The sequence below is a fragment of the Lygodium microphyllum genome, chromosome 7 (genome assembly GCF_053477565.2).
Source record: "Lygodium microphyllum isolate KBCC chromosome 7, Lygodium_microphyllum_v1.1.10, whole genome shotgun sequence".
Taxonomy (NCBI): Eukaryota; Viridiplantae; Streptophyta; class Polypodiopsida; order Schizaeales; family Lygodiaceae; genus Lygodium; species Lygodium microphyllum.
In genome coordinates, this window is record NC_141141.1 from 38,847,514 (window position 1) to 38,870,354 (window position 22,841).

Here is a 22,841-nt window from a genome sequence, read left to right on the forward strand (position 1 = left end):
GCGCCTCTTGTACTCCCTTTTGAGTTGTTGAATGGTAATAGGCTGAAAATCTGATCTACTAGGAATTCCCTGTAAATGGATAAGCTGTCCATTGAAGATAAACTCCATATACAACTGTGAGAAATCCATAGTGATCCTGCCTAATGTCATCAATTGATCGCAACCGAGTATGATATCTATAGGCCCCATTTCCAAAGTGATCAGGTTTACTTTTGTTTCAAAATTTTCAGCCAGCTGTAAAGAAACCTGTGGGAATATCTTTGTGCTGATTTCCTCTTCACCATTGGCCACTTGAACTCTAATGGGTTGTTGTAAATCTGTGGGAATACAATTCAGCTTGTCCATGATGGACTTATTCACAAAACTATGAGTACTACCACTATCTATCAGAATGAACACTGATTTTCCACAAATGTTTCCCTTCATATGGAGTGTATTAGGACTCTTAGATCCTGTCCAAGCATCCATGAAAATAGAACAATTAGTGGCAGCAAGTGGCTCATGACAAGTCTCACCTGGATTAAAAGGAACACTTCCACTTGGATCAAAAGGAAAAGAGTCGGTTGGATCATAGAAATAGTCTTGCCCAGCTTCTTCCTCAAGATCTTCATTTTCAACATTAAGTACAATTACATTAGCTTTATCCATCTCATCTTCAAAATCCTCAAAGACTAACATACTCTGAAGCTTGGGTTTGACATTTTTGTATACACACTTTGAGGCATGATCAGGTGTATACTTTTTCCCACACTTGAAACATAAGCCTTTCTCCTTTCTTTCTTTGTAAAGATCCATAGGAATAGACTTAGGATTCATGTTGGGTAGAATGGATTTAGGCTTGATGTCCCCTTGTTTGAAGTCAACTCTAGGATTGTTTGCTGTCCTGAAATTACTTTGAGGTCTAGAAGCATTGAATGGTGGATAAGTTGGTACCCGTAAACTCCCATTTGACACATGATTGATGCCATAAGTGTCACCAATTTGTCCCTATTTTAAAAAAGTCCTTGGCTGTCCAAAACCAGGCTGAAATGAAGATTCTCTTCTATATTTTCTTCCGTAGCGCTCCGCAAGCTCAATAGCCTTAAAGAGGGAAGTAGGGTTTTGTGCCATAACATCAGTTTTGATAAAGATGGCTCTAAACCATACATGTACTTGTGGAGCTTATCCTCATCACTGATGCTTTTTACATACATGGTTAGGTTGAGAAATTGGCTAGTGTACTCTCTTACACATAGGCCTCTTTGTTCCAAACCATACCATCTCTGTGCCAATTTCTATTTTTCAAGAGGGGAGACAAATACTTCAGCCATAAGTGCCTTGAAAGCTTCCCAATTCTCTACAAGTATGTTTTATTTTTTAATATACCTCCACCAAGTATGGGCAAATCCCTCCAAATGCAAGGAAGCAAAATAAATCTACATGTCATCAATTTTAGGGAATATGTCAAAGTAGGATTCCATCTTAGAGGTCCACTCCTCTAAATGAGATGGTGAAGATGACTGACCATTAAATTTGGCTAGAACAATCTTGTCCTTTAGCCCTCTTTCATGAAATGGTTGCTGTCCCAAAATAGACTCTGATCATGAGTACCATGTATGGAATCCTCAAATTGAGGTGGAATTCTCCCAATAGGTGGCTGACACCACTATGCAATCTTCTTGTTGGTAGAGGACCCCTAGGAATTTGAGTATGTAGCCCAAAAGCTTAAGAGTTAGCTCCATTTAAACTGCCCAAATAGTCATCATGCCTTTGTGAAGCCTCACCCAATTCATATTGGCTATTTGGGATGCCTCTTCTTCCAATAATCCCATGACCATGATCATTTTGGTTAGATGGTTGAAGTGGGACTGAAGGCTCACTGTTTGAATAATCTTTCTCCTTAGCTTCTTTAGATCCCATTTGCATTTGCATCTATTGGGAGAATTGTGCCATAATTTGAGCATTAGATTCCACAAAATTATCAATAGAAGCCTTTTTTTGAGTCGTTGAATCTACTAACTTCTCAATGGAAGAATTTGTTTGATCAGTAGACAAAACCATTTGCTCCATTCTTGATAATATGGCTTCATGACGTTCCCTATGTCTTTGTTCATGTACGCACAAGGTATTATTGAGTATACTAACTTCCCCTTGTTGTTGAGGCTCTTCAAGACTCTCTTGAGGTTCATTATCAAACATGAAATCTCTGATTTATTGAGCATAATCTTCCTGGACCTTATTTTTACCCTTATGTCCTGCCATAATAGTACAGTCTTGCAGTACCCCTTGTCAAAAAAATGGCTATAAATTTTGCTAGGGAACTCTGATTTCAAATTTTTTTAGTACAAATCAAAGCCAAGAATGCCTCTTCGAGATGAGCTATAGCACGCTATAAAATATATAGGACACAAAATTCTGCATTTCGATTTCTGAGTTTGAACTGTCCAGGCCTGCACCCTATTTTAACCTGTAAGTGCTCTGTTTTGACCATGTAAGGCAAGATAGTAACCCAAAATGGTTATCAAACCCTGTAGAAGACTGAATAGGACCTGTGGGTACCTTGTAGTACCTGCACCTTTACTTCAGCCATGAAGGGTGTACCTGTAACAACCTGTAAATGCCCTATAGTGCCCTGTAAAATCCTTGTTTTACCTTGTTTTGATCTTGAAGATACTTGAGCCTTTGGAAAGTCTTCAATATTCAATTCTCCACTCACTGTACCTGTGTGAGGGATAAAACAGCATGAAAGGCTCCCTACACGGGCTCTGAATCAGCGAGAGGTGGGCAAAGTTCCCCCCAAGTCAGTTGGTTGCACCCCTTCAGAATCTTTGATAGTGAGGGAGGGTCACCTCTCTTTTGTCCCACTACCTCCCCTGGCATCCAACTTTTTCCTCGGTGGGTATATCAACACGGTAGTAGCTTGCTAATCTAATAAATTAGCATGAAATGCATTTCTGAAATATTCATTCAGCCCCTTTCATGAGATGTAATTGTATAGAATTTTGCAAAACTGGATAGGATAAGGGTCTTACCAATGCAATTCAGTGACTCACTGGTTGCTAATACTTACCCTTTTACAATATTTCAGCTTGGGTAAAAGAATTCATCCAATCAATGGATTAGAGTGAGCAAATTCATCAATGAATAGATTCAATCAATTCGACTCAAGTGTTATACTGGAAATTTCAGATTGAAGCCTCTAATTCACTGATTAGAACTAATATGCATAGAGCAAACATTGCATTACATGAATGGATTGATTCAAGCAAGGGTTGGCTGAAATTTGATGGATATTATTCAATTATTTAATCTCTCAATCAAATGGATTAAGCTCAACAAATGGAATAATGAGAGAGATTAAGAATTGAAGAAAAGTACATTTGACATGGTTGATGATGACTTGATTAATCTTCATATACTTGATAAAGCCTCCAGTGGTCCAATGTTGCCAAAATAATCTTCAAGACTTGTGTATTTAATGCTTAAGAACAATCTTGAAGCTTCAGATGCTTGAGATTGAAGTATTAAACCTATTTCCCCCAAATTTTGGCTCCATGGAAGCTCTTGAGCTTCAATCTTTGACCATTCATGCTTAATCCTTGCAATTTGTTGAAGAATCCTTACTGAAATGATCCCACAGACTGAAAAGATGAAGAATCTTCAAGAAATTGTTGAGAAATGAAAGCTTGGGCTGAAGCTTTCATGGCTGCCATAGCTAGGGTTTCTTAGAAATAGGGGAAGAGAAGAATGCCACTTTTGCTATGAATTTGTGGAAGCTTCGGCATGCAAATGATCCATGACAAAGCCACCAACTACAATATGATCAGCAGGAGGAAAATCAAGGCCCAGGAATCAGCCCAAAATTTGCGCCGCAATTTTCGGGGCTGTTCTTTGCAGTCCACAGCTCAATGCAGGTACAAATTGGTAATCTACTGCTGAGGATGAAGATTAGAAGAAGATTCTAGCATGAAATGCTTGTGAAACCCCAAGGGCTGAAGGCTAGGAGAAGATCTCTGTTGCAAACTCCATGAAAGCTTGACCAAATCTTGAAGAAAGAGGAAAGGAAGAACTCTTTTGAAAAGTAACCAGAGTTTACCCCCAAACCAAGCCCGATTAACTGTCCTTTACCCTAGTTACCTTCAATTTTGCATGAAATTTGATGACGACTTGCCACTTTAGCCATCCTCCACCATATCTGACCTTGGAGATCTCCAGATGTAGTCTAACTGTAGATGGACTGTAGCGATCCACTAGTCACTGTCTTGTACAATATTTGTCTGAAATTGATTTTGATGGAGGAAAATAGGATTGAAAAATAGAAGGAAAAATGGATCAAAGATCAATGCTCTGATACCACTTGTCAGAGAGTGAACTAGGGAGAGAGAAAGAGGAGAGAGAAGACTGCAGAAGAGAGAGAAAGAAGAGTGACGAGGAGAGAGAAAGACTAGATTTGGAGAGAGAAAGACATGAAAGAGAGAGAAGCCATGGAAGCTATGAGCAAGATGGGAGAGAAGGACAGTAATTGTATTAATGTGTTAAAAAGATATGAAAACTTACATGTCCTCTCCTTTTATACCAATGTTAGTGTGACATGGCATAATATCAATATTATTTTACACTAAGTCCTTATTCCCAACTTTTTACATAAAAAACCCATGTCTTTATTAGGATATTCTAAGAAATGTGCATTGAGCAAATATATTGTGCGTGTCATGTGACTCCTAATGCACACTAAGGAACTAACATTCATAGCCCCTATTACAGGTACTTAAAAGCAATAATAAGATATTTTATAAAATAGTTAATCAATTACAAAGAAAAAAATAGGTAAGCACCTTGGTATATAATAATTTAAATAGAAATATGTTCTTAAAAGCTAAGGGTGAGACTCAACCTAGGATTATGGGATATATCTCACAATATTGGCATATTTTTAATTAAAAAAACCATAGTTTTATAGTGCAAAATTTAGACACTTAATAAAAATTATTAAATATAATAAAAAACCATAAAACTAGTTTACAAGGTGATACGTAAAAAGGGCTAGGCGTGGGAAGGTTAGTCATTGCCTTTAGTGAATAAGGGTCTTATAATACGCTCGCAAGGAGAACTAATGATGGCACAAGGTGCCATTATGGCATTCAATTCTGCAAGCTCTTATGCTTCCTCACCCACTCCACAAGGCTTTTCTCATTTTCACCCACACTACAATTGAGGAACAACAAGCTTGCTCAAATAGTTGTAGAAAACTACAGTGATTATTCTACTCAGTCTCTATTTCTTACGAAGCGGAACACATGGCAAATCTAGCAAATAAAATCTTAATCATAAATAACTTTATGACACACATAATAGAACTTAGTGGAAAAATATAACAAATCAAACATCTCAACTATTAAATACAAATAACATTATAGTACACAAGAGGATTTGAATAACTCAATAAATTGAGAAAGACTTGAGAAAAATGCACAATTGGGCCCAACCTCCCCTATGGAAAAAGCCATGGTTTGCCATCCTTAATTTGTTTATTGTAGTTTTACATGGATATTTGCATTCATATCTTACATATAATTACAAAGAAAGTACAAATATCAATTGAAATACAGAGTTTTAAGAGTCAAGAGGTATCCTAGTAACATGCTGTAGTTGCTGCAGAAAATTTTGTACTTTAAATCTTGATGTTTTGACATCACCATTGTGTCTAGAGCATGCCAAAACTCTCAAAATGACTCTTGAAGCTCTAGATTTCGATTTCGGATGAGGGACAAACAAAAAAACTCAGTTTTCACCATGTTCTCCTATTTTGCGTGCGATCCTGTTGCTTTTATAAAGAAAGCTAGAAAAGCCTTCTAAAACTTAACCACATTAAGAAAATAGCAAGGTATTCCATAAAGAAAGCTTATTTCAATAAAAACATATATTAAGTTTTATATTCTAAAATAATCTATATTTAAAAAATAAATTAATAGTACTAAGGACAATGATCAAATTATTACTAAAGAAGTTTAAACTTATAACTTACAAATAGAGTAATAACTTTAATAATAAAATAAAATATAAATATATAATATTATATATTATACTTAAGATAACTAATCATAATTATAATATTTATGCTTGGACTTACTCTAACGCCCAGTGCTACCCAAAGCCACCGCTACATGCTCTACACATCAATTGAAGCATTTATAATTGTTTATAAATAAAATAAACAAACAATAGTGAATACCTATCAGTCTTCAGCTACAAATAATTAAAATAGGTCGTCGAAACACTATCCTAACCTTAATTTAATTCAAGTGCATACTCTAAACTCATAAAATATTAATTAATTAATATGAATTTTGCGAAATCACCCGCTATGGAATAATCCACGTACACATTAATTAATAAAACACTTGAGAAAGAAACGTGTTTCCATCAACTTCTTGCATAAGAAATCCACCTTATGTACAAACCCCGACAAATAAATATTGATGCCAGGAGGTATATTCCATTGTGGATTTCAAGAGTTTTTTAAAATTCCACGATGGATTCCGTGAGGTTTTGCGGTGGATTCCGTAAAACTATATTTATTTGTCGAGGCTTGTACACAGGTGGATTCCTTGTGTGACAAGTTGATGAAGACGCCTGTCCTTTTCGAGTATTATGTTAATTTAATATGCACGTGGGTGATTCTACAAAATACATATTTAAATTAATGGACATTTATGAGTTTAGAGTGCACTTATATTAAATTAAGATTAGGATAGAGTTTCAACCTATTTAAATATTTTGTAGCTGAAGACTACTAGGTATTCACTTTTTTCGATTTAATTTTATTATTTTCTAAAAATTGTGAATGCTTCAATTGATGTGTAGAGCAAGCGGCAGTGGCATTGGGAAGCACTAGTGGGCGATAGCATGTATTCAAATTACCTAGAAGAAATTATCATTTTTGATGGGCGTGCATCTTATCATTAAAGACGTGGTGCTAATATTTATTTAGACGTGCTTATTTATTAAAGCGCTTGACAAATATCTATTATTTTGTATGTTCATGGGCATAGGATTTAAATATTTCATTATTGGACATTGTATTTCGGCACAACCTGACTTTTGGACTCCCCAACCGCTTTATTCTTTATTTGGAAAAAAGCAAATACAAAAGTCAAAGTATACTTATTGTAAAATTGGGCTATTTTTTAGCTTTGAGATGAATAAATTTATAAATACATGCCTTGTAAAGCACTCACACAAGGCATGGGGAAAAATTGTACCCAATTTGTATCTTTTCTTCATGTTATGTAAATCTATCTTCTTGTTTTTTGAGCTTAAGTAGAGTTATTTTGTTCTTAGGGATCTTCTGGCGCTCACTACATACGCATTCAACATCCGATTTATGCATCAGTTGTATTAAAGTGAAGCTGAGATCAAGGGCTTCTAATCGCTTGCCATCTCGCGCGAAGGCAAAGCTCCTAGAACGAATGGGCTCTATAGTCAGTCTCGTGACGACGAACCGTTAATACTAGTGTGTTCCTGGTGATGAAGAACCCCCTACTGTGCTGTTGGATCATGAAGGACCACTCTCTCTCTTGCGACAGAGGACCATTCCAGAAGTTTCTTTGCAAGACGTTTTCTCCTCAGAGAAACAAATTTCATTAGTTTGAGTTTATAAGCTTTAAAGCTTAAGAAACAGCTTAAGCACATCGAATTTCAGCGACAATGGCAGTAGTATGTACTCGCGGGCACGCCGAATCCACCGTCGACGTCCTCTAGTCTTGTTGATTTCAAAAAGTGACATTAAGCTTTTTATAAATCTTAAATCTTTTGAGCTTACTACGGCTCCAAATTCCAATTTTCAATCTTTTCCATAGTGGTTGTTTAGACTAAACCAACCCGGAACTGGTTCTACAACTCCAACAAGCCCCTGTTCGTACTTGCACTCTAACAAAGACAGTTTTTAGCAAAGAAAACTAACATGCACAGTCTATTTCCTACTTGAAGAAGACATTAATTAATTATCATATCCACAAAAGAAGAAAGATCACAAAAAGCCATTAAAAACAAAAACTCATGGAATCCACCATGGAATATGCCTCCTGGAATCATAACCCCAAGGATATGATGCCAGGAGGCATATTCCAGGGTGGATTCCGTGAGTTTTTTTGAATTCCACGGTGGATTCCGTGAGGTTTTGCGATGAATTTCGTAAAACTATATTTATTTGTTGGGGCTCGTACACAAGGTGGATTCCTTGTGCAAGAAGTTGACGGGTACGCCTATCCTTTTTGGGCGTCATGTTAATTTAATGTGCACATGGGTGATTCTACAATGGGTGATCCCACAAATACATATTTAAATTAATGGACATTTATGAGTTTAGAGTGTACTCATATTAAATTAAGGCTAGAACAGAGTTCCAACCTATTTATTTATTTTGTAGCTAAAGACTGCTAGGTATTTACTTTTGTCGATTTGATTTTATTATTTTCTAACAATTGTGAATGCTTCAGTGATGTGTAGAGCAGGTGGCAGTGGTGTTGGGAAGCACTGGGCGATAGCGTGTATTCAAATTACCTAGAACAAATTATCATTTTTGATGGGTGCGTGTCTTATCATTAAAGGCATGGCACTAATATGTATCAAGGTGCGCTTATTTATTGAAGTGCTTGACAAATATCTATTATTTTGTATGTGCATAGGTGCACCGTTTAAATATTTCATTATTGGACATTGTATTTGGGTACAACTCGACTATTGGGTAGCCCAACCGCTTTATTATTTATTTGGACAAAAGCAAACATAAAAGCCAAAGCATGCTAATTGTAAAATTGGGCTATTTTTGAGCTTTGAGATGAATAAATTTATAAATACATGCCTTATGAAGCGCTCACACAAGGCATGGGGGAAAATTGTACCCAATTTGTCTTTTTTCTTCATGTCATGCAAATCTATCTTCTTATTTTTCGAGCTTAAGTAGAGTTCTTTGTTCTTGGGGACCTTCCAACGCTCGTTGCTATGTACGCATCCAACATCTGATTTACATACCAAATATAGTTTTACGGAATCAACCGAAAAACCTCACGGAATCCACCATGGAATATGCCTCTAGTTTTACAGAATCCATCGAAAAACCTCACGGAATCCACCATGGAATATGCCTCTTGGCATCACTATTGCCAACCTTTACACACCATGCATAGTGTAGTAGTGTAGAGGAAAGAGATATATGATGGATTCTCTCTTTCTATTATCACTCTCATTTTCATTCCTATCTAGAATGAACAAAGTGCACCATACTCTCTTCTCATCAGCTTGCTATAATGCTTGGTTTGCATGCCTCACCCTGCTAATGGCTAGGTCACAAAATCGAAGGTGTAGTTATCACCTCATTTTTCCATTGCTTGGCAGCCTCCAAACATTCATAGTTGTGATAGTACATCTTACTACTATATTATTTTAGCTATAGGTTTCTCGGAAAGCCCCGAACCTCCAGAGAGGCCTTCCAAACCTACTACCTTTTCCAAACCTCTTTTTAAAAATCAAAACCCCCTCCCCTCCTCTCTTTCTCACGTGTAATATCTAATTTTCTCTTCACCTTCCCTTTTTTCATTAAAGCCTCCCCTCCTCACCTCCCTTTTTTAAATTAAAACCCCATTTCCTTTTTAATTAAATTCATCCCCCCTCCTCCCCCTCTCTCTCATGTGTGGGGCCTAGGTTCTCTCTCTCTCTCTCGCTCTCTTATTAAAAATTTTAATTAATTTTTTTTAAATTAAACATCTTACTACTATATTATTTTAGCTATAGGTTTGGAAAGCCCTGAACCTCTAGAGGCCTTCCCGAACCTACTCCCTTTTTCAAGCATATTTTTTAAAATCAAAACCCCCTCTCCTCCTCTCTTTCTCACGTGTAATATCTCATTTTCTCTTCCCCTTCCATTTTTTCATTAAAGCCTCCTCTCCTCACCTCTCTTTTTTAAATTAAAACCCCATTCATTTTTAAATTAAATTCATCCCCCCTCCTTCCTTCCTCTCTCATGTGTAGGGCCTAGGTTTTCTCTCTCTCTCTCTCTCAGGTTAAACTTTTTAATTAAAAAATTTGTAATTACAAATTTTAAAAGATTTTTTCAATTAAAAATTTTTCGAAGATAGTTTTTCACACACTTTGAGAAGAAGATAGATTAAAAGAGAGAGAGAGAGAAAAAGAAGAAGAAAAAGGATAAAAAGAAGAAGACGGAGAGAGAAGGGGGAGAAAGAGGAAAGATAATAGTATTTTTTAAATTAAACATTTTTCTTCTCCCCCTCCCCCCTCTCTCTCATGCATAAGGCCTAGGTTTTCTCTCTCTCTCTCTCTCTCTCTCTCTCAAAATAAATTTTTTAATGTAAAATTTTTATTTAATTAAAATAAGGAGAGAGAAAGGAAAGGAAAAGGAAAGTTATATTAACGTCTTCTAATGACTAAAACTGGCCTATGAGACAAACTGTGATACAACTGATGAGGTCCAGCTATCCAAAATAAAAGTGCTGAATGAAAAGCTAAAAACTGGAAACTGAAAATACGGTGCTGTGAGTGTGATAAGTATCGTGTATGTGTATGTGCGTATGTAGCTCTGGTACTCCAGATAATGGCTATAAAAGGGGAACAAATGTCGGCTAAGAGAGAGAGAGAGAAATATACAAAGAGCAAAAAAGGAAGAAGAGAAGAGGGAAGGAGAGAGAGAGTGAGAGAGAAAAAGAAAAAAGGAAAAGAGAGGAGAGAGGGGGGAGAGAGATAGAGAAGAAAATGAGAGAGAGAAAATAAGAAGAAAAAGAGAAAGAATTATAGAGAAAGGAAAGATAAATTTTAAAAGAAAGAGAAAAGAAAAAGAAAAAAACTTTCTTTTTAATTAAAATAAGGAGAGAGAGAGAGAAATATACAAAGAGCAAAAAAGAAAGAAGATGAGAGGGAGGGAACAGAGAGAAAGAGAATTATAGAGAGAGGAAATATAAAATTTAAGAGAGAGAGAGAGGAAAAGAAAAAAACAAAAAAGAGGAGAGAGGGGGGCTGAGACAGAGAGAGAAAATAAGAAGAAGAAGAGAGAGAATTTGAACATAGAGAGAATTATAGAGAAATGAAAGATAAATTTTAAAAGAAAGAGAAAAGAAAAAAAATTAAAGGGAGAAGAAAAAAAAAGAAAAAAGAGGAGAGAAAAAGAAATGAGAGGAGAGGGAGGAGAGAGAGAGAATAAGAATAAGAATAAGAAGAAGAGAGAGGAACAGAGGAAGAGAGATGGAGAAAAAGAGAAAAGTCTTTTTAAATTTTAAATATTTTGAGAGAGAGAGAGAGAGAGAGTATAAAATTTAAAAGAGGAGAGAAGAAAAATATACAATTTAAAAGAGAGAAGGAAAAAAGAAAAAATAGGAGAAAGCGGAGAAGAAGAAAAGGGGACAGAAAGAGAGAGAGAGAGAGGAGAAGAGAGAGAATATAAACATAAAGAGAGAATTATATATAAGGAAAAGATGAAATTTACATACTTTAAGAGAGACGGGGGGGGGGGGGGGGGGGGGGTGGAAGAAAGTGAAAGAAGAACAAGAAGAGAGAGATCATGTAGAGAGAATTATAGAGAGAGAAAAGATAACATTTAAAAAATAGAGAAAGAGAGAAGGAAAAGAGAGGAGAGAGAGAGAGAGAGAGAGAGAAGAAAAGTGCAAAGAGAAAAAAAGGGGAGAGAGAGAGAAAAGAAAAATTTAAAAAGAGAATGAAGAGAGAGAGAGAAGAATAAGAAAAAAAAGGAAAAAAGAGGAGAGAGAGAAAGAAGGAAAAGAGAGGAGAGAGGGGGGAGAATAAAAGGAGAGAGAGATAAGAAAAGAGGGGAGAGAAAAAAAGGAGAGAGAGAACCAAGAGAGGAAAAAAAACTAAAATAGAAGGCAAAGAAAGAGAGAGAGAGAGAGAGAGAGAGAGAGAGAGAGAGAGAGAGAGAAAATTAGACATAGGGAATTTGGGGGGGGAGAGAGAGAGGAAAAAGAGGAGAGAGAAAGATGAGAAATGGATTGTTGAGTGTAGCTGCCATGCGATAGCACGGCAACTTTGCTGCCGCAAAGTGGCCTAGCGTTCTGTGCGCACGAAGTGTGCGCAGAATGCTAGTATACATTGTGCACACTCATTATCCACTCTTAACCTAGCTCAATGTGTGGCATGAGTAATGGGTGTCATTTTTAACATATTTGATTGTTGTTAAGGTTTGAAATCAATATTTCTAAAGGTCATCAATTACCCTCCTACCTTAGTGATGAGGGTTATCTTGCCATTTAAGAGTCTTCCAATGAAAGAAGGTTAAACATTATTGGATACCATGGCATGTAGCAAAACCTATGGTGTGCCATGTCTACCATATGTATTTCAAATTGTCCTTAGGCACAACCCTCCAAAATTGGTGCATGTATGTAACAAGCCCTACATATACCCTCAATCAAGGGATAATTCCATACTAACTTGGCACAAGCATGTAACTAGCCTTGTATATGTAGTTCACATCACACATGTCATATTTGCTTGAATATCTAGAATCTAATCTATGTTGCAACTATGAACCTACAGAAAGCCAATAGAAATATTTCTCGTTATTTCTATTGGTCCACGGATGCATTCTCTCATCATTGTGTTATCTAATACACTAGTGTAGAATTGCTATGAATATCCCCTCATGAAGAGAGCTATATAGTTTTCCCTAGACACTTGTCTTGTATCCAATATATAGCAACTAAGCTACTTAAACTATCTACCTACAACCATGTGAGCTTGTAATAGCCATGGATTCTAGTAAGGTAATCCATAACATGAGGGACTTGGATAACAATTGTGGTAGGTCATTGACACCTACAAAATGCATCAATCTAGCTTCTTCTTACATGATATTGTTGTATGGATGCATGTAATAGATCTACCACCTACTCCTATTATGGCGTTCTATTGTTGAGAACATGGCTTGTAGTTAGCTCTTTGAAGATACTTGGGTAATTTTGGTTACTTTATAATCTACTATTATTCAAACATGAAGACAAGACCCCTTTGGTAGTAATGTATACATTTTTTCAAATCCTTTGTATCATAGATGTTCAACCTTTTATAAACATATACATGCAAGTGCATTAGGAACATGTGGTTAAAAACTTGGAATTAATTGACAATGCTTTTCTTACAACATTTTATGCAATGCTTTGTCTTAACACACACACACACACACACACACATATCAAATCCTACACACCCTCAAGTTGCTTTTAAGAATATAGACTTGGACGTGAGTTTGAAGTCCAAGCACAAAATGTATACTTTATGTTAGCTTTGAAAGGTAAGATAGAAAATTAATTTAATTAAGGTTGAATGCAAACATGTCATGATAAGGGAAGGTGCGCTTTTTATATTTGAAAGCTCATAAGCTTCACTTACACCTTTTACTACATTTGAAAAGACCCAAGTATTTGTGCTTGTATTATTTTTTGGGATAGACTTGGAATTTGGATTGTTTGTAAACATTCATAGAGAAAATTATTGAATGTTGACTCTTAACTTGGGTATTGTGTCTAGTGCTCGGATTCTTGGTGCAACGTTCTACTATTCATTATAAACTTCTCGACAGTTTACACTATCAATAGACAGGAGTGCAACTTCCTATTATCTACGAGGCGATGATCTTGATAGTTTTATACTATCGAGAGACAGGACACGCTAGCTGCACTTTGCAATTATTTCATTTAGAAGGTGCAAGGAACTTGGAAGAAGTGCTTATATAAAAATGCGGTCACATTGATGATGATAATGTGTAAATAGTTACAACTTCCAAAGGAGGGAGAAGTTACAGCTTATCATCAAGAGCTTTCCAGGCAAATGCGGGATAAAGGATTTCCGTTGCCATGACGTGTATTATATGAAGCTTAGTTTGACCTTTGCAAATGCGGTATGAATGATTTCTGGAGCCATGACTCGTATTATATGAAGGTTTGATAGAAGAGGCTCCCACCACGAGGATTATGAACGTACTTGAGGGACCAAGCTCACATGGGACATCGGAAAATTATGATAATGCTTGATAAACTTTCTAGCACAATAGAAATGTCCGTCAGGCTAGGATGGTGAAACAGGGGTAAGGAGCGAAAGCATTATGATAATGTGCAAAGCAAGAAATAAGTTAGACTCTCGCTAGCTGGCAAGTAGTAAGAAGTAAGTATTGGGAACGATGCATGTGGAGTACGCAGGATTTCTCTTGAGGCTTAGATCTCAATTCATGTGGGCGGGGGAAGTACAAGGAAGCTGCAGTGGCTAGATAGTGAGCGCATAAAAGAGCCCCGTGCTTGTGCAATGACGACATAGGACAGTATTTACTATTAATCCAGCTGATTGTCAGACATGGACAAGCTCAATCTGTTTAAGGGAATCATACTGACTGCACTGCTGCTCAATATACTGCTGACGGACTGGGCTGAAGGTACGTGAGATGAAATTAGGGTTACTGAATTTATTTGTATACTGAAGGTGTCTAAGATGAAATTAGGGTTGCTGTATTTATGTGTGTACCGACGGTTATCAGGGAGATAGCGCATTCGGGTTACTGCATTTACTTGTGTACGTCGATGCAACATTTGATTGGTGCTGCGCGGTCTTACGTTGTTGGCTGGTCGTACTGTACCGCAGGCAGCAGCATAAACGGGCCAGCGCTGGCGCGGCCGCGGGCAGCCCGGGAGTGGCGGCGGGCAGCTCCGGGTCAGTGGCGGGGGCCGGATCCGAGATGGCGGCCGGCAGGGCATAAGGTCGTGGACAAGGCCCTGCAGGGGGCCAGCGGGCTGTGCCTGCCGCTGGGCTACACGTGCGGGGGGTGCTGGTCCGACAGCGACTGCGCGGAGAAGTGTCGGGAGGCGAGCTCGGGGCGCGGCCAGGTCTCATGCCCGGCTGACGGCGGCGCCGTGTGCTTCCTGTTCGAGGGCGTCCTGGCCTCCCCGGCCTCCTCCGGCCAGCTCCAGCCCTGCTGCGCCCGACCCGTCTCCACCAATCATCATTCCGATAAGCTCTCTCTCCCAGGCCTCTGCTCCTGCTGCGCTCGATCTGGCGACTGTCGCCCTCTCGTCTCCGTATAAGCCCCTTACAGCTCTAATCTCTCTACTAATTCACCTTCAATTATCAGCTACGCCATTACCTGTCTCGTTTCCTTTTCCCATTCATCTGGAGGCGAAACATCTTCTTCTGATCACTTCAGTCTTGAGAGAGAGAGAGAGAGAGAGACAGAGAGAGAGCATCTACAGCAATAAGCGTGAAGCTATCCACAAATAACTTCTAGTATAGCAAGTCGCAGCCTAGACTTTGCTTCTCGCAGACTCTGGTACAATCACTGCCAATATTTTTTGTAAGAACACTGTCACTTTAATATGTGGAGAGAGAAATTTCGGCCTGCGAAGGCAAGCCATAGCGTTTGGTTAGTATTGTGCTGGGGCTTTTCCTAATCTTTTAAACACTTTCTTTTACAAATAATGCTGTGTTTGTTTTATGTATTAAATAAAGGCAAAATGAAATATATGCAGCAGGGTCACCCTTAAAGCTTGGCCAAAATCAGCACATCTGGCTAAACTCTTGTAGACTACTTTAAAACCATGTATTTCTGCCTTTAGGGGTCTAAGAACAACCATGCTATCACTTCTAACCATCTTAAACATATCCCCACTAGGTATTTTACTCTATTTAGCCATTTGGACCCTATTTTTGTTGGACTATACATGTTTGAAGAGGACTCCTGTAGCTATGTTCCAAACCCTCATGTGTTTTCCTTGTCCATTTTCCCCACCTTGCATTTGTCAATACACTCATTTGATAAAGACAATGGCTTAAACAAGTATGCATAGTTGAGATGCAACCTGAGAAGCTTGTCATTTATTCTAATCTATGCATGCAAAGTATAAATATGAATAGTTCTAAGAGGAATTGAAAGAATGGGATCCCATATGTCTTCTATGTTTTTAAATTTACTCAAATGTATAGTCTCTAGTTAGGGCTTTTTCTACAGAGCCAAACTGCTCCAATCTTTAAACCCAACACTTTTCATGCAATAAACATAAGGATATTTTGCAAGATTTGTCCCATTGTATATTTCAAGCATACATTTGATAGCTAGGGCTCTTCTTGCTAGGTCCAAACTGCTCCAATCTTTAGACCCAACACTTTTTATGCAATAAACACAAGGATATCTTGCATTTGCCCCATTGTATATTTCAAGCATACATTTGATAGTTTATAAGTTGACACTCGCATTCCATTCCATGTTAAAATTACCAACCCCATTAACTACCAATATTTATCATTCACTTTGAGACTTAATAATGTTTGGAATACCTATATGAGTGAATAACCATTTCAATATTTGATCATACTCAATTGGTACTTGAGCCACACCAACCCACCAAATCTCTATCTCAGATTGAAACTTATGTACTAGTGCTTGACCCTCACCATTATTATAGTCAAGTACCTTGTTCACGATGCAAATGTTGACTATTTTCATGTTCTTTCCTTTTTGAATCTATGCTTTTAAGCCAAACTTTAAATGCCATGCCATTCTTCTACTGGGAGTTTATACATGTGGACCATTGCAATTTGCACTCTTCTTAGATCAACAAGCTATATATTATTAAACATATTTTATTCCAAATAGATTCTCTTTTTTACTTTTTGTATGGCATAAACCCTTCAATATGAATGTATTCTTCAAAAATATGTTGAATCTTATGATTTATAGCAATCCTTGTGGTGCACAAATCGAATGTTGGATGTGTGCGTAACAAGCGTCAGAAGGTCCCTAAGAACAAAGAACTCTACTAAAACTCATAAAAGCAAGAAGACAGTTTGCACGACATGAGGCAAAAAGACAAATTGGGTACAATCTCCCCCCATGCCTTGTGTGAGCGCTTCACAAGGCATGTATTTATAAATTTATTCTTCTCAAAGCTAAAAAACAGGCCAATTTTACAATTAACATGCTTTGGCTTTGTGTTTACTTTTGTCCAAATAAAGAATAAAGCGATTGGGCAGCCCAAAAGTCAGGCTGTGCCCAAATACAATGTCCAATAATGAAATATTTAAACGGTGCGTTCATGCGCATACAAAGTAATAAATATTTATTAAACCCTTCAATAAATAAGCGTGACTAAATAAATATTAGCGTCATGCCTTTAATGATAAGATGCGTGCCCATAAAAAATGATAATTTCTTCTAGGTAATCTGAATACACGCTATCGCCCAGTGCTTTCCAATGCCATCGTTGCCTGCTCTATACATCAACTAAAGTATTCACAATTATTAGAAAATAATAAAATTAAACTTAAAAAAGTGAATACCTAGTAGTCTTCAGCTACAAAATAAATAAATAGGTTAGAACTCTGTCCTAACCTTAATTTAATACGAGTGCACTCTAAACTCCTAAGCATCCATAAATGTAAAATTTATGTATTTTACGGAATCACCCACCATGAAATCACCCACGTGCACATTAAATTAACATGATGCCAGAAAAGGACAGGCATCCCCGTCAACTTCTTGCACAAGGAATCCACCTTGTGTACGAGCCCCGAAAAATAAATATAGATTTACGAAATCCTCCAAAAACCTCATAGAATCCACCGTGGAATTAAAAAAACTCAAAGGAGCCCCCGTGGTCTCACGGAATCTACCGTGAAATATGCCTCCTGGCATCACCTTGCAACTGATATCGCAAGGGCTCAAGGCAACCTGAATGCACTTATCCTACTACATTTCAGGTTCTTAAACTATATTTTAGAGAAAGAAAGATAACATTTTCAACTAATACCCACAGTATCACATGTCTCTACAATTTAATTTGGTTTTATTGTGCCTTTTAAGTCCTTTACCAATTCTTTGAGAGTTGGGTCTCTCAAATCCACATTTTTAGGTGACTTAAGAATCCTCAAAATATCTTTCTTATTCATGATTTCCTTTAAAAGATTGATTCTCTCCTCACTTTCTCAAATACTAATGCCTGATATGTTAAACACATATTTATTTGCAAGATTTAGTCTCATTTTCTTTACTCTCACACACAAGTTGGTTATATTTTTTAGTGGTCTCTTCCTCTCTCTGAATCCTATTAGAGTTTTTTTTCAAGTGTATTAGCTTGTCTTAAAAAGACTTATTATGATTTTCAAAAGTGTCAATCTTATTTCTTAGCTCGAAAATTCTTATTTGTGTAGTTAATAATACTTCTTTTGTTTTGTGTATTTGAGCCATATATGTGTAAGATGGAGAGCGTAAGATTATAAAATGACCAAGCATCTTGTCGTAACCTTCTCCAACGTATCTTATGTAGTTATGAATATTGGGAAAAGAAGAAGGTCTACCCATAGAAGGTCCTCGGGATAAATATTTTCATCTACCCACAAATTGATATGCTTCTTTTCTTATATTCATAATCTATTAGCCTCCATCTTATCTATCGGTACTTGATCATGTATACTTCTCTAAGATGTATAAATTGGATCTAGTTGAATGGTAAGTTTATACTTGCATGTGCCTTGTTGAGGGCTAAAATGACAAAATTTTTAGCTATTTTTTGTTGGATTTTGGGTGATTTTAATTGATTTGAAATATGATTGATTGGTTTTTGGAAGTGTTTTGGAGTATTTTGGGTTAGGTTAAACATGTTTAAGAAGCTCATGATGGCTTTTGATTGAGTTATGATATTATGATTGGTTATGTTGTGCGTTTGTTTGGTTTTGATATGTTTGTTTTGCCTCTTTTTTTATCTATTTTCTTTATGTTTGAGAGGTTATGATTGTGAAATAGTGATTTGAGGAATGATTGAGAGTGTATTAGATTATTTTTAATAAATTGAGTTAGTTTGCATTTAAGCTTATATGGTTTTCATGCCTTTTGTAGACCTTTTGTAGTATACTATTGAGCTTCTATATGCCTTTTGTTATCTTCTATATGATTTTGTGAGTATTCTATTTGATGGATGTTTAACTTGGGGATGTTCTCTAATATTGGAAAGATAAGAATGGAAGCTCTTAATAACTTGAAGAAGCAAAGAAAGTAGTTGTTGAAGACTTAAAGTAAAGATTAATGTGTCTGATGAGCTCTCAAGGGTCACTATAGTGTCTTTAGTGCGTCTTCATATCAAGCATAGCTCTTGGGAGGTGCATCCATGACCAAGAGAGGATTACTGAGAGTGATTCTTTGTTATTCTCATGTACTTGAAAAAGAGCATATGTGAAAGAGATAGTGTATGAGAGATAGTCAATTTCTATGAAGAAATCTTGTATCTATATGAGAGAGATTGTGAGAAAGACTATGAAGATGATGAAATATGAATATTATGTGATGAATTTCATTTAAATTTTAGCATTATTTTATTTTTCTTTGGTTCTTTTATGGTTACTATGAAGAGTATGAAGAATATATTGAAGTTTTATTGTGATAGACCCATAGAAGATTCACTATATGATGTTGTGTAATGATTTATTATTTAAGGTGTAATTTCTTTTCTTATGGTTGATTGAAGTATGAAGAATATGCTTGTTGGTGTTACAATATAGATTTTCTTGCAATAGTTTTTTCGTTTTCTTGGGATACTATGTTTTTTATGTATAGCCGAGAAAAGCTGCCATCAACAAGCACCAACAGAGATTGAAAATGGAAGCAGTGGCATTATTGAAGAGGTAGAAAAGAAATGGAAGCGTGTAAAATTTTTAAAATTGTTAAAGAATTAGAGATTCTCATTACCAAAGTCACTTTTTACAAGAATTTAACTCCTCAATGGTAGACACATATCACTATCTTAATGTGGGCTTTGTGCGACAAATTGATCCCATTGTTTTCTAAAGCTACAGAAAGTTGTATCACTATAGCTAATTGTTTCCCACAAAATTGAAGATAAAAATAGAAAGAATAAGTATCAATGGAAGATTTGGTCTTTATTAAAGAATTTCCAAACATCATAAAGTGGGATATTTTAAAGAAGCTTTAGGAGTCGTGATTAGTGGAAGTTCACAAGAATAAGAAAGAAAAGAGTTGGAACTTGTTTATGGATGCACAATAGTAGGACACATGAGACACTTGGTGCACAATTAATCTTCTATTTGTCCAATTGGCAACCCACTATAAGTTGTTAGACAGAGTTTTCTTTACAATATACACCATTGATACCCTCTAAAGTTAGTATTATTAGGACGATGACACTATGGCAAACCTCATAAGAATGAATTTTAATACCTTCGGAACTAAATACCTTCCCCTCTATAGTGGCATGAAAGCATAATTCAAAGACATTGAAAAGAAAAAAGTAGAAGAAATGTTCAAGAGAGTCCTCTAGAGATTGAAGACCTTGTGATCCCCTACTATTGAGCATAGATAAACTAGGTGGAGCCAACTCCCCGATGAATGGTGCAATAAAGAGGCCAGTGCTAGAATAAATCTAGAGATATGTGAGAAGAGAGAATGTAAAAATCAAAGCCAAGAACAAGCTAGTAGTAGAAGCCTCCTTTGATGCCCTTATGGCACTCTTTACAGAAGTCCGAATGGAAAACCAAGGTTCCCTTTCAAGCTAGTTCTATCCTGGAAATGTTGATGACAGGCCAACAGATTTAGTCCCATTGCCAATCTTTAAGGAAGAAAACAATGAAGATCTCAATCTTCATATAGTCAAGTTCATGGTAGCATATGTAGGCAACAATGCCAAAACCCTAGAGCATTGGTTAGCAATATTTTCCACTACTTTTAAAAGGCATGGTATTTCAATGGTACGAGAGACAAATAGCAAGAACTTTCAACACATGCGACTCTCCTTTCTCATGAAATTTAAGCATGAAAGTTTTGAAGAGTAGGTGCAAGAGGAGGAAATGAACTTAAAGTAGTCCTCTAGAGAATGGGTAGAAGCATATGTCTCAAAAATAGAATCCATACTGAAGAGATGGACCAACCATAACTTGGATGAAGGCATTCAAAAGGGAGTTTTTCTTAGAGGCCTACAACGAGAAGCTCATTAGTTTGTGGAGTTGAGAAGACCAGTCAACTTGCAAGCTATAGTGGAAGGTGTTAGATTGTATGACGGAGTGGAAGCAAAGATGTATATGACCTTCGAAAGAGGAGTCCTACCTCCTCCAATGCTAATCATGGTATACCCATCAAATGCAATCCCAAGGATTGTTCCCTATCTCTACTCTCAAATGCAAATAATGCCACAATATAGTACACTAAATCTATAGGGGATGCAGATAGTGCCTCAAATGTTGGTTTAACCATAACATTAGTGGCCTAAAAGAGTTCCTTCAATGGAAAATCAGTAGCAATAGTGGAACCCTACCAACTAGAATTGGCAACCAAAAACCCCAACTGGAGTTATAAAATAGAATCAAAACAGGGGTCTCTCTGCATCAATCCAACCAGTCTATGTGATGATTATAGAGATTCCCCAAATCCCTACTCCAAGTGCTCTAGAAGAAGAAAATTTGAAGGACTACTTGGCCAATTCAATTGCAAGTATCAAGAAAGAGATGATGGATGTGATCACGAAGTAGTTAGACAGGCACTAAAGGTGAATATTGCTAGTATATCCAACATTGTTAGAGCAGAAAGAGATGTGATGCAATCAAAGACACGATGTGAAAAGTGTCATCAACGGAACATTTAGCCACTAAATGTACCCAAAAGCTAGCTATCCTTGGATCTTTATGTTCTTACTATCTCAGAAAGAACCATACAAAAGATATCTACTTTATGAAGGAGATGCATAAAAGGAGGAAAAAATATAAGGAAGCAAGGTTGAACTTGCTAGAATCCAAGATGACAAGCCATGATATGGACCAAATCCTAAAGAGTTTGGTCCTAATTTTGGTCTAAGGAGATTTTCATCCCAAAGTTACAAAGGAAGACAATGTGGTAGTGGTCAGAGATCAAAAGTGGAATGCTATAGATGTGGAAAAAATGGTCATATCTCCCTAAACTATCCAAACCCTAGAAGGTCCATAGACTACCAGCCCTTATGTAGTTGATATAAAGGAGAAGGACATACAACACCATCTTAGAGCATTTGGAAATTTCTTAAGTCCCAATTTCAAATAAGTGATAAATATTTGACCACATGGCTAAATCTTGATCCATATTTGAAAGTGGGATTGAAAAAGGTAGCTTATATAGCATTTGGGGTAGACTCCACCTTTAAATAAGACAATAAGATTTGACAATGTGGTGAAATAATAAAGATATTTGGGGTTTCCAAAGTGTATGGAAATTCCCAATTTCCCAAATATAGTGTTACACTACTAAAGACTATCCCAGTCTAGCTCTTGCAAAAAGGCTAATGCCATTGATAGCCACAGCAAAAAACTTTGAAGCTAGCCTCCAACTTAGTGAAATTAGAGGTGGCTACAACTATCCGTGCCAAGAAAAGAGAACCAATCGTTCTAAAAGATAATGTTCCACCTACAAAAACTGTGAAGTTCAAGCTTCTAACAGAGCTACAGAGCAATACAAGTATAATAGCATATAGTGCAGAACAATAAACTGCCACAAAAGGATACATAGATAGTCTAGCAAACAAAACCACAAGTCCAAAAGATAGAAGTTGTGGATGTACCCCCCCGTGATAGAAGAAGTTCAGATGCTACCACTTTTAGAAGAAAGAGAGTAGATGCAAGTTGGTGTTGCCCCACTTCTTAGTCGGCTAGAGAAACCAATGGATCCTATTAAGGAATATGAGTTAGTGAAAGATCTCAATACCTTTTGGCCAAACCTAACATTCTACCAATTATTGATGCTAAAACTATAACTTATTCCAAAAAGGCGTCAAAATCTATAAAAGAAGTAGATGTGGCCAACACCTTCCTTGATCTTGGCACTCCAT

The 22,841-nt window shown here is 36.8% G+C and overlaps 1 protein-coding gene across 1 annotated transcript; it reads left to right on the forward strand.

Annotated features, from left to right (window-relative positions):
* Nucleotides 1–14,162: 14,162 nt before the first annotated feature.
* LOC148033364 (uncharacterized) lies at nucleotides 14,163–15,223 on the forward strand. Its single transcript, XM_087682272.1, has 2 exons — nucleotides 14,163–14,428; nucleotides 14,635–15,223. The coding sequence occupies exons 1-2, from the start codon at nucleotides 14,350–14,352 to the stop codon at nucleotides 15,072–15,074; spliced, it is 519 nt and encodes a 172-aa protein (XP_087538398.1). The 5' UTR covers nucleotides 14,163–14,349; the 3' UTR covers nucleotides 15,075–15,223.
* Nucleotides 15,224–22,841: the final 7,618 nt, after the last annotated feature.

Excerpts from the sequence above, each read along its gene's own strand:
- LOC148033364 (XM_087682272.1), top strand. The coding sequence starts at position 14,350 with ATGGACAAGCTCAATCTGTTTAAGGGAATCATACTGACTGCACTGCTG. Across the intron at positions 14,429-14,634 it reads GCTGACGGACTGGGCTGAAG|GCAGCAGCATAAACGGGCCA; the intron begins GTACGTGAGATG and ends ACTGTACCGCAG.